Here is a 12,958-nt window from a genome sequence, read left to right as displayed (position 1 = left end):
TAACTACTTGTATTGTGATACAAACATCTTATGTGATGGTAGCTTATTGTTGAGCCATGTTAATGTGAATAGTACGCTGATGATTTTGTGTAACCATGTAAAAGGGAATTTAACAAAACAAAAGTCATTAACAGCAAATATATATTTCTTGTGTTACTATAGTGCTACATACAACGCCTGTAAATTATTTATCATTGTTAAAAAATGTATGAAATATAGGCAGCGTGGAAACAAGGCTATACAGGCGACAGTGGAATAGCAGCGAATGGTTAGATGGCCAAAAACTAACGACATGGCATCTTAGTAAACCATCGCAACTACATATGGAGCTAGCAACTATAACATTTGGATTATGTAAAATTTTAAAAACTATAAAAATGACAGGACAACAGTTGCACAAACTTGTTATTTTTGTTCTTAAGTTGATTAGTGTGGTATCACATTTACTGCGCAGAAAACAAGAACTTTAGACACCCAATGTTGCATACATATAAAAGTTGGCTACCAGCAAATCATGAACGTAACTCAAAAGACTGCTAAACGCTTATAAGCACTTGTTGAGAATGTTACCAAGCGTGTTAGCATATGTGCAGTGGCTAGAAGGCTAGAGAGATTCCCATGAGCTGAATGTGCCAGAACAACTAGTAGGGATTTGAAAGATTAAAGGGAGTATAGGGGTGGCGTGATTAGCCGTGTGCTGATGACTCGTAACTTGGAGACAACATTTCAGGTTGATGCAAATCATTCGTCTGACTTTGACTCATATTCTCTGTATACGGAGGAGGCAGCCCTGAATCTTGCTGAAATGACATTTAGAAGTTCTCCAGTGTGGTAGATTTTTTACAAATTCTTATAGGCTGTACATTGAAAGGTTCAGAATTGAAAGATAAATTATTGTATATATTAGCATACTATCAAAATAAATTAAAAAATATCAAACCTTAAGTCGGCTTATACGCGCATAAATATAATTTTGAACAAGTCAAACGACGTCGTGCAATTTCTCAGATAAAGTAACATCACTCAAATTGTCATGAAAATGGAGATTGCTCTGAATACAAGTTGTGACCACTACCAAACAATTCTCATTCTAGCGTTTTCACAACTAATTGAACACATTCGGTTCATTTTGAAATTACTTCTCTTTTGCAACCACTTGAAAATAACACATTTAAATTAGTTGGTCATTTACGTGACCACGTTTGTGCTTGTAATGTGGAAAGATCTTCATGCTCCAATACATTGAGTAGTGACGTGAGATAAAGAAACCCTCTGAAACACTCATCTACTCTAGTATCAGCATAACTGGAAAACTAATCTACTGTAGTATCAGCATAACTGGAACGCTTATTTACTCTAGTATCAGCATAACTGGAACACTAATCTACTCTAGTATCAGCATAACTGGAACACTGATCTACTCTAGTATCAGCATAACTGGAACACTAATCTACTCTAGTATCAGCATAACTGGAACACTAATCTACTCTCAGCATAACTGGAACGCTAATCTACTCTCAGCATAACTGGAACACTAATCTACTCTCAGCATAACTGGAACACTAATCTACTCTCAGCATAACTGGAACACTAATCTACTCTCAGCATAACTGGAACACTAATCTACTGTAGTATCAGCAAAACTGGAACACTAATCCACTGTAGTATCAGCATAACTGGAACACTAATCTACTCTAGTATCAGCATAACTGGAAAACTAATCTACTCTAGTATCAGCATACCTGGAACACTAATCTACTCTAGTATCAGCATAACTGGAACACTAATCTACTCTAGTATCAGCATGACTGGAACATTAATCTACTCTAGTATCAGCATAACTGGAACACTAATCTACTCTCAGCATAACTGGAACACTAATCTACTCTCAGCATAACTGGAACACTAATCTACTGTAGTATCAGCATAACTGGAACACATTAGTGTTCCAGTTATGCTGATACTACAGTAGATTAGTGTTCCAGTTGTGCTGAGAGTAGATTAGTGTTCCAGTTATGCTGATACTAGAGTAGATTAATGTTCCAGTCATGCTGATACTAGAGTAGATTAGTGTTCCAGTTATGCTGATAGTCTATACTACAGTAGATTACTACTGTAGTATCAGCTTAACTGGAACACTAATCTACTCTAGTATCAGCATGACTGGAACATTAATCTACTCTAGTATCAGCATAACTGGAACACTAATCTACTCTCAGCATAACTGGAACACTAATCTACTCTCAGCATAACTGGAACACTCATCTACTCTCAGCATAACTGGAACACTAATCTACTCTCAGCATAACTGGAACACTAATCTACTCTCAGCATAACTGGAACACTAATCTACTGTAGTATCAGCATAACTGGAACACTAATCTACTGTAGTATCAGCATAACTGGAACACTAATTTACTCTAGTATCAGCATACCTGGAAAACTAATCTACTCTAGTATCAGCATACCTGGAACACTAATCTACTCTAGTATCAGCATAACTGGAACACTAATCTACTCTAGTATCAGCATGACTGGAACATTAATCTACTCTAGTATCAGCAAAACTGGAACACTAATCTACTCTAGTATCAGCAAAACTGGAACACTAATTATTTAATCTACTGTAGTATCAGCATAACTGGAACGCTTATTTACTCTAGTATCAGCATAACTGAAACACTAATCTACTCTAGTATCAGCATAACTGGAACACTAATCTACTCTAGTATCAGCATAACAAAAGTGATCTTTTAAAGACTAGCATATTTTCATAACCAGTCCGATGATCAATAATGGGCAAAAAGCAATTCAATGATCTGTTGAAGGGTTCAAACTAATGCTGGTTCAACTTGACTTACCATGGAGCTCTTCTGTATAGTCTCTGCATGATGCATAGCTGCCTCATCATATGTTGGTGGGTACATCATGTGCAGTCTCTCAGGTATAACTGGTGAGCCGTAGGCTGCAACAACACCACCAAGGTTAAGAATGTGAAGCCAAAGAAATAATTAACAGAATTTGTTTATCGCATGCATTCTCTACAGCAATATTAATACAATGATAACAGCAATATCATACCACTTTGAACATATTAGGAAATCAACACAATACCATACACATGTATACATACACAAGTACATTTATATAAATATATCCATATGTGTATAAATATATGCATATGTGTATATATATATACTAGGCGAATGCCCGGGTAATAAAAGTCTGCACAGAAAATTTATTTTTATTTAACATATATATAACAACAGCATGGGAGCATATGGAGCGGCATGGGAGGATGAACCCTAGCATGATGTTTAGAAACCTGCACCACAACATTTTAAGGACTTTTCTAGCGTTATTTTAGAGCACACCACAACTTGTAAAACAGCTAGCACAACATAACGTCATGTGAAAACTATATATAAAAAATTAAATCATAAACAAACAACTAAATAAAGTACGACTTGGTTTTTGACCACTTCATATCTCAAATTAGTCTTGAACAAAATTTATTTAAGCTTTTATGGTCTGGATGCCGAACAAACATTGGGACCTTGAACACCCCTTCCCCACACTTGGAGGGGTGAGGGACTCATGTTACATAATGAGTTAAGAGAACAATTTAATTATACATATTATATAATTCAAGAGAAAGCACTCACCATCTATTCCTTGTCTGTGGAAAGTGCCTAGGAGGAGGTTCAACTGAAGCTCCTCTCGCAGGCGCCGACGCTGCCGCATTCGGTGTCTCAAATAACAAAGCATGAGGAGGAGGACACACAGAATCATCAACATTACTGAGAAAGGCATCAAGTAGTTCATATCTATGCCCCATTCTGGGTTTTGGTCATATAGAGGCTGTAAGGGTTTCCTAGGAGCTAGGTCAGGGTCCAATGTACTGGTTTGCGTATCATTCATCTTTTATTTGGGCTTCTTCAAGTGTTACTGGGAACAAAGTTAACCACTGATGGTTTCATTTCGGCATGGTGATTTGAATTAATAGGTGAAGGGTTAAAAGTGCACATGGCATATCCTGATTAAGCGTTTGTCATTCATGCTAGGCTTTTGATATGAAGTGTTAAAGAAAGCTTTGACTACTGGCAAGGAGCTATGATTATGAAGTTATGAAGCTCAGATCAGATATAAGAAATGGGTGAGACGAAAAGCATGAGCTAGCATAAGGATTTTCGGCATAATTAATAATTTTGTGATAACAAACCTAATATTTGATTTATTTGTACCAATACATGTATATATGAGTGCATTATGAGTGTGATCGAATTTAGTTGAATGAATGAACACAAATCAATTCAACAAGTCAAAGTAAAACTACAAAAAAACACTTTAGAGGCAATGTTCTCAGTAAAAACCCTTATTAACAACGAAATAGATTAACTTGATAAATTGTATTTGAATAGTTTTATGACTTAGATAATGAAACTCCTGCGATAGTGACAGAAAAGGGAATATAGCTAATGAACACTTGGAAAATATAATTTTCATGATATGCTTGCTATGCAGTAAAACAAGTTTGCATCTTCTTCAAAATTGATATTATTTTATCGAAAAGCCTGGAAAAGTATACTTCTTGTCTTGCTAAAATTTCAAAAGTAACAGCATTGCTTATATTATTGCTGCTGACACTAAGCCTCATTTTCGTCGAAAAGGGAAGTTTACATGCCAAGTTACTTGACTAAACTTTTCATGAGCATTTCATGCTGTGGTCATGCATGCCCACTTGAAGTTCAGTTTAATTTTAAATAAATGCCATGTACACAAGTAAGCATAATTTTGGAAGTACGGAATAAGCAATTGTTCAAATATCACAGATTTTATGAGATTGACATTCATATATGAGGGTTCATGAACTAATTTATTAAGAAGATGAAAGCTCTTGTCTTTCAAATGCCAGTCTCTATTGAAGTATGACATGTAAACTAGCAGGTGTTCTGCAGCAGTTTGCAATCAAAGAAGATGCGTGTAACATAAGGTGTAGGTCAGTCTCATTTGATAGAATATCTTGCAGTCAGAAACAAATTCTCTCAAATGGTAAGCATTATTTTTTGTCAACCCCTTGGCCAATAAAAATAATTCTCTATGGCATTTGCTGTTGATGTTGAAAAAGACTGAGATAAGCCTCCTAGCTTACACGATGTCATGCTGCAGTGCTGAACAAACGCTACATCACATATTAAAATAACTAGCTTGGATGACAAAAATGCTTGGTTAAACAAGAACAAGAGATATTTTATAAAAAGTTGGCAACTCAAAAATTTCAATGAAAATGTTTCCATATGTAAAAGTTGGTTTTAGTTGCAATTACCAAATAATAGAGTCAAAATTTAAGGCTACGGCTTAAATATACATGTATGAGAACCTGGTCAGTGACACAAAATTATCCTAATCAAGTTTACGAGATCAGAAAGATAAAACGAATTTGGAACGGTATGAAAGCAGGTTAAAGTTTCAGTATGATAACATAGAACGACCAAAGGTAGGACAAGCTTTACTTAGGTGTGATTTATTTAGCCAATTAGAATATACCACATATGAACATAAAAAGTAGACCGCCCTATCTATCTATCTCGATAAAATATCTCTTGTGGCCCGATAAGCCTTTAGAGATAAGATGCGACTATAACGATAAAAGAGATCAGATATTCTTGTAAAATCGAGAGTTAAATAAAATCTGCTATTGAGCTTGTTCCATATACATCAAAACTTCATGACTCGGTTAAAAATGAGAACTTCATGGCATCTGTATTAATAGTGTGCCTAATATTAGACCCACGAGTAAAATAGGCGGAGTTGCACAGTGTAAACTTTTTAAAATCGACCATAAGGTCTTGATTTAAAATTTTCAGTAAAGTGTTTTTATCCTTAGTGCATCTTCTCTCTTCAAGAGTGTGCCAAGACATGTTTTCCATTGAAGATGTAATACTGTCATACTTTCTAAAACCGTTTGCCCATCTGAACGCTCTTCTGTTTATGGCTTCTAAATCCCTAATGATGTACATAAAATGTGGATTCCACACCTCTGAAGCATACTCCAGTAAAGGACGACATACACTAAAATAAGCCGTTCTCTTAACAGCATGGGAAGTTCCTTTGAGAGTTCGCATAAGCATGTAAAGGGTGGCATTAGCCTTACGCATAATAAAATTTATATGATCACTAAAATTGAGTGATTTAGAAACCTGTATGCCCAGGTACACAAAGGAATGGGATGAAATAAGCGGAGTGCCTCCATAACTGTATGTATGCAAAAATTTAACCGGCTCCATTGACGTGGATGTGCATTTAGCTACATTAAATTTTAGCTGCCAAGATCCCTGGTGCCTGGCTGCCAATGCCCTGGTGCTTTAGATATGAAAAAAGAAGTTTTACTACTACTACTTACTTTCCGATTGATCCGAAGAAGTAACGATAGATGTGTTGTATCACTAAATACGAGCAATCGACACACCTACCTTTTGGTAAAAATTTAGCAGATAATTTGTTATAAAAATCAGTAATTTCCACGAGTTGTAGCAAAGACTACCGAGTTGGCAATCTCTAATGCGTAGAAAAAATGACGCAAAATCGAGAATCAAATACGTTGAAAATATTTCCTGGTATAATTTAAACAGTTAATACAAGATAAGTTACAAAGCAGTTAAAAACACTATATATTTCAGGAACTGTTGAAAGCGCTCTGTGTCATTATTATTATTGTGACCGAAAAAAACAAAGGCAAACAAATACGCTATTTTCCCTGCTAGCCAAGCAGGAAATTACGTTTTTGAAATAGACTTGCCTCTATCAAAAACTTTTGTAACGTCACATAAGAAGATGGTGATTTACGTGGAAGAAAGATTTACGTAAACTTAACAAATGTATTCTGTGTTCAGGCCAAACAATTAATAGTTTCTTTGCGTAAAACGATAGCGCTCTAGCTAAGACAACGTGTACATTTAAATGATTTACGTTTCATGAAAACGGGAGCTGCATGTACATGTATAAGACTTGTATGTATTAGAAGTTGTTCTCTCTTATTTAAGTGATAACGGGCCGAAGCGAATAAATGAGGACAGATCGTTTTTATGGACCTGCTTTTGTCCAATCAAAATGTTGAAATATTATCCAATCACGACGCATTATGCGATTGATTTTAGCAAGCAAGCTAAATGCTCTCCTAGGGAATAGTTGCCCGTTTTGGTTTACACAGCTAACACGGTTAGAAACAAGGGTATTGTTGCTAATATTTAAACTTTTGCATATTCTGAAATGGCTTCGTCAATTGTTGCCTTTGACACTCAAAAAGCTGGCACTTTAAACTGCCAAGTTGATGGAGATTTGGCTTCAGCGAGTGTTGTGATTCTCACGGTGCATGATCTGGGCTGCAACAGTACATCATGGAACAATTTTGTTAAGCATCCTTCTATGGCAGAAATTACCAAAAGAGTTGTCTATTTGCATGTGAATGTACCGGGTCATGAAGAAGGAGCTAGCGCACTGCCAGCAGGTATGTCGTGTTAAATGCGTTAAATCCATGCATGGTACAATGTAAAAAGGGCAAGCTAAAATCAACAATGTATTTTAGCTGTGGCTCAAGGATGTACCAAAAGCATGAACAGACAAATCCCTTAACATTAATAGTGTTGATAGTGTATATAATACTTTCTGTTCAATGTTTGCAAATGCATGCACTTAAATTTTTGTAAACAGCGTAAATATATGTCAGAGCTTATCCAAGTAATAGACAGTCACAGCTGGTTACTAGGAGGCCGGCTGCAGTATTGTATGCAGCGACTGGATTGCAACATTGACAGTTCTGCAGCTATAATAATATTGATTTTTGATAAGTTCACGTGAGTGATATGTTATAATATGCGGTTTATTAGCTGGCAATCAATCCAAACTGAAAGTTGGATGTTGAAGTGAAAGTTGAAAGTGAAAGTTTCACATTCAAAATTCAATTGTGATGAGGACTCATTTCCCATTTGATTTCAAGCAAGTATGAAATACTGGTTTCAACTCGGTTGTCTGTATCAGTGCTAGCCATGATTGTTAGCAAGGATGGTATAGTGAGTATACTCTACATATGGTCTATAGTCTATAGGCTGCTGAGTATATTTGTGAGCCGATCCTTCCAACACACAATCAGGGCACAATTCTAACATTTAATGAAGGTTGGAACCCCATTGGCCTAGAACATCATAGTCCTAGAGCTCAATGGACAAAGCTACATAGACCTAGAGTTCTATAGACCTAGAGTTGATTACCGAGCTAAAACTATTGCAGATTTCAAGTTTCCATCAATGGATGACTTGGCAGCCTCTCTTGACGACGTGTGCGCCAAGGTGCAGTGTCCTATTATTGGACTGGGAGAGGGTGCAGGCGCTAACATTTTGGCAAGATGGGTCCTATCTGCCCCAAAACAGCTTTTGGGAGCCGTCTTAATTCACTGCACAAGTACGACTGCTGGATATTTAGAATCGATGAAGGATAAGGTTAGTAGGCAAGCTCTTCAGTTGTCTGACATTTTCCATTGAGAGTCAAGATATTGATTTAAGTGAGCTCTCTTTGCCAAAAGCTTCGACTCCTCCTGTTCTTATTGAAGCCTGTTTCCCTTATCGGCTGCGAGACCCCGGCGGTAATCTTCAGCAAAATACTTACCACATAAAGCTGCATCACTAATAAATGCATAAAAAATGTTCGCTCGCCATGCTGTTTCGATAATGCTGACCTTCACCTGTACAGTGCATTTCGGGAAGGTTTTGCCTGTGGCTCTTCGTGAAAGTTGAACAGCGCTGAACATTTGCGTTGATTGGCGGGAAATACCGACGTATGTTCACATTTCACCGCTGATAGCCCAGCGGTGCTGTCACCGGTGCTTTCGGCGTATATTGTATGGAAACCAGGCTTTAGCTGAAATCAGGTTAAATGGCAATCATTAGTTGACTTGAAATTTATGTAAAGCCACGAAAGCTCAGCGAAAGCCTAAAGTTAACCAGAGATATAGGGCTGGTGTGAAACACTTGCCATATGGACTGGACTAGTAATAGTCTATAGTCTTGTTTACCTCACAAGTAGTGAAATTGAATAAATCTGCTCTTGTATTTGCTTATTTTTGTAGCCCACTCCAAATTTTGTCGCTGCTAGGCACACATAGCCAACGTACTATTGCAAAAAGTGGTTCAAAATGTCGTCTTTAAGTTTTAACGCAGGTATTACTGAGATTGTAGAATGTAATATTTTTATTAATTTGAACACTGACAGTGAAATGAAATATTTGGTCTTTTTATTTGCCATGCGATCTTCTGAGTGATGATTTTTCCTAAACAATAGCAGCGGTTTTGTCCCGTTGAAGAACTTAACAACATGTGTAGCAAATAAGCGAGATGTTTATATGGCATTATATGAGCAATATTTAAGAGTTTGCCAAAAAATTCTTTCAACCGTAAATCAAGAAAATAAATCTTTACTCGTATAACAAATGTTCCAATTCGCTCATCATAGATGTTGTTTATTGTAGACCCTTGAGTTTCGATGTGGCTACATTCATTTGTTTGCCCTTAAGTTTTGATGTGGTTACATTCGCTTGTGCGCTCTTAAGAGAGCTTGATGACTTGTATGCAATCATTAAGCTCACATGAGGTGTTGCTACACCAACTATGTTAGCACGTGATTGCGTGCTAACTAACCCACATATTTCTATAGCCGAACATTGGCTGACATGTGGTTGAAGCATGAAAATGATCTCAGTTGTTTCAACAATTTGGGTATCAAAGAGGAGCTATTATATGTAGAAAGCCATTTTAATCATTCAATCAGTTTTCGTGTTATGTACCTTTTTCGTGTTATGTAATTTTGTACCTCTAATTCAAGAGTGTTTGTTGAAGTGCCTTGGCAATGTGTTACTATGCAATCAGTACAAGGATGATGCATTTATGAAAACAACTTTTTGATCTGCTCTAGTTAAAAGTTGAGTTTGTCACTCATGCTATTATTGAATGCCGTATATATTGACTAACTGAGGCATCTCCGATTTAACACGGTAACACCGCCTCATGCGAACTCTGTAATTGCCTCTACTTCAGCTAATCAGCAGGTTTCAAAGGATCCAAACATACATTTATTGGCGCCAAAACTACTTCAATATTAGGTGTTTGTGATATAAATACTTCTGCTACATCAGATGATTTAAACCATGATTTTGTCTTTAGAAAAAACCATGATTTTTTTATAATTTTGCAAAAGTCTGTGTTTTTTTGACAAGCAGCTTTGTTTTCATGTACTAGTAACAAATCTATAAACACTTTCCTGTCATGAATTAGCAAGTGAGGTGGAGGTAATTGACTACACGTGTAATACAATGCTACAGAAAGATCTTTAAAGTAAGGACCTGTGAGTTTATTTAATAAACCTTGAAGGAGGATTAATCGTGAGGTAGCAACTGTAGCCGGTAGTTTTCTCTCACTACCCTGGTTAATAAATGACTGTTTGACATCACTCTATTTGCTACCATAAATTGACTCAAATAAGAAACTGAGTAAGTACTAAGAACACCGGCAAGAGGCTATTATTTTTAATTTGCATGATCAACCACATCAAACACACCCAAGAAAAATGGGCTTAAATATATCACTGCCTTTTTATGTTTTTGGCTTTAGCTCGCCCTCTGTGTAAAACCGCTCAACTCTGCTATAAGTTCATGGCTGTGAAGAACGCAATGCAGGAAATGTGAGAATTTGTCAAATTAAAGCATGTAAGTCACTAATACTAAAAAGTGGGTTCATTAACATTCTAATGTGCAATACAAAACACGGACCATTCGCATGAGCAAAAAAAACAAATTTATCAAAGGTATCATGAACATCAAAAAATTGACAAAAATAAATAAATACAATTGAAATCGAAAAGATCCTATTTCTTTCGCAAAAAATCAGAATGTTTTAAACCCTGCTGTCATATCAATCCCGTGACGCGTGTCCTTCAAACATTGAAGTTACAACTTCTACTTTCAGAACATCAACTGGAAGCTGCTAGGAGGGATGCATCCAAGTGCAGAGAACTACCTCGTCATGCATCGATTTGGAGATTTCTCCCATGCGAAAGACGCTGAGCAAGTGAAAGGAGTCATCGATGACTTTCACACACAACTCAACAGTACTATGAACTCTGTCAATATCAGAAATTTCATCAACTGCTTCGTCAACAGGTCTAACATTGCTGAGAAAATGGGTTCCCTTACACTACCGATTCTCATTATCACAGGTTAGTTTGAATCTCAATCGACTCACTGTGCATTAGTCGACTCACTGTTCATCAGTCATCTCACTGTTCATCAATCATCTCACTGTTCATCAGTCGGCTAACCGTTCATCAGTCGTCTCACTATTCATTGGTCGTCTCACTATTCATCAAGCGTCTCACTATTCATCAATCGTCTCACTATTCATCAATCGTCTCACTATTCATCAATCGTCTCACTATTCATCAATCGTCTCACTATTCATCAATCGTCTCACTATTCATCAATCGTCTCACTATTCATCAATCGTCTCATTATTCATCAATCGTCTCACTATTCATCAATCGTCTCACTATTCATCAATCGTCTCACTATTCATCAATCGTCTCACTATTCATCAATCGTCTCACTATTCATCAATCGTCTCACTATTCATCAATCGTCTCACTATTCATCAATCGTCTCACTATTCATCAATCGTCTCACTATTCATCAGCCGTCTCACTATTCATCAGCCGTCTCACTATTCATCAGTCGTCTCACTATTCATCAGTCGTTTCACTATTCATCAGTCGTCTCACTATTCATCAGCCGTCTCACTATTCGTCAGCCGTCTCACTATTCGTCAGTCGTCTCACTATTCGTCAGTCGTCTCACTATTCGTCAGTCGTCTCACTATTCATCAGTCGTCTCACTATTCATCAGCCGTCTCACTATTCATCAGTCGTCTCAGTGTTTGACATCGATGATTAACAATTACACTTGTTACGCAAATTTTTTTGTAACGAAACTCTAAATATTTAAAGCAACTCATTGAGTTTTAATAATATCCACCCTGCTCATTATTGGCTGAGCCTTTATCTAAATAATAGTTTCTATTTTATTTGTCGCAAAATGAATTAATGCAATGCTGGACTTCTGCTTCCTGTATCCTTTCAAAATATTAAGAGTGTGCTCAACTTGAACAAAATGCCAATTACAGAATTAGCAAATTACAATTACATGTGCATGATTTGTTAAACGGTCAAAAATATTTTGACAGGGGCCAAGGCCAGCCATAATCACACTGTACACACACTCTATAACGCTGCGATCAGGGCAGTCTCAGACAGGCAGAAGGTCGAATTCCTTGAGGTTCCTGATATTGCAAACGTTGTAGAAGGCGCTCCACACAAATTGGCTGAGAGTCTACAGTATTTCATGCAAGGTCGAGGGGTATTGGGCGGGGCACCAATGCCTAATGTACCCTCGTCAATTAAATCTGGCACAACTATGGGTCAACTTGATAAATCTGATTTGTAAGTCAGAAAAAAGAGACATCTCACAATCACAGACTCCATAATCGCTGAGTTTTATAACAATGGATTTGACAATAATTATAATATATTGTAATCTTTGGTACTTCTATGATGCAGATCAAGTACACAGCTTTACCAAATGCTTCATCTAAGTTTGAATGTTCATCATACATTGTTCAGTACAATATGATAGCTTGTAGACATGTTATATCTTGTAGACATGTTATAAACTGTATATTCCTTAGTTTTGCAGAACCTACATTGCATGTTTCATAGATGACGGATTAGATTTAAGAATTTTTTGGAATGCCATATCTTGTTTTTATTCCTGTTCTTATTATGTAAGTATTGTTTTTGCTGATATCAAGTTCTGTGTGTCCAGTACAGAAAAAATAAAAATAAAACAAAAGTTAAAATGAAA

General features: G+C 36.7%; 2 protein-coding genes across 2 annotated transcripts; one reads left to right on the top strand and one right to left on the bottom strand.

Moving 5' to 3' along the window:
- Positions 1-124: 124 nt before the first annotated feature.
- Positions 125-6,535, bottom strand: LOC137408488 (uncharacterized). The gene is made up of 4 exons (XM_068095036.1): positions 6,404-6,535; positions 3,666-3,948; positions 2,862-2,965; positions 125-800 (listed from the first exon to the last, which is right to left on the bottom strand). Exons 2-4 carry the CDS (start codon positions 3,919-3,921, stop codon positions 687-689), a joined length of 474 nt encoding a protein of 157 aa, XP_067951137.1. The 5' UTR covers positions 3,922-3,948; positions 6,404-6,535; the 3' UTR covers positions 125-686.
- Positions 6,536-7,179: 644 nt separating this feature from the next.
- LOC137408480 (uncharacterized protein ZK1073.1-like) lies at positions 7,180-12,958 on the top strand. Its single transcript, XM_068095025.1, has 4 exons — positions 7,180-7,507; positions 8,287-8,495; positions 11,013-11,262; positions 12,282-12,958. Exons 1-4 carry the CDS (start codon positions 7,270-7,272, stop codon positions 12,539-12,541), a joined length of 957 nt encoding a protein of 318 aa, XP_067951126.1. The 5' UTR covers positions 7,180-7,269; the 3' UTR covers positions 12,542-12,958.

The sequence above is a fragment of the Watersipora subatra genome, chromosome 1, assembly GCF_963576615.1.
Source record: "Watersipora subatra chromosome 1, tzWatSuba1.1, whole genome shotgun sequence".
Taxonomy (NCBI): Eukaryota; Metazoa; Bryozoa; class Gymnolaemata; order Cheilostomatida; family Watersiporidae; genus Watersipora; species Watersipora subatra.
The sequence above is the reverse complement of the archived record's forward strand: the minus strand, read 5'-3'. Positions and strand labels throughout refer to the sequence as shown.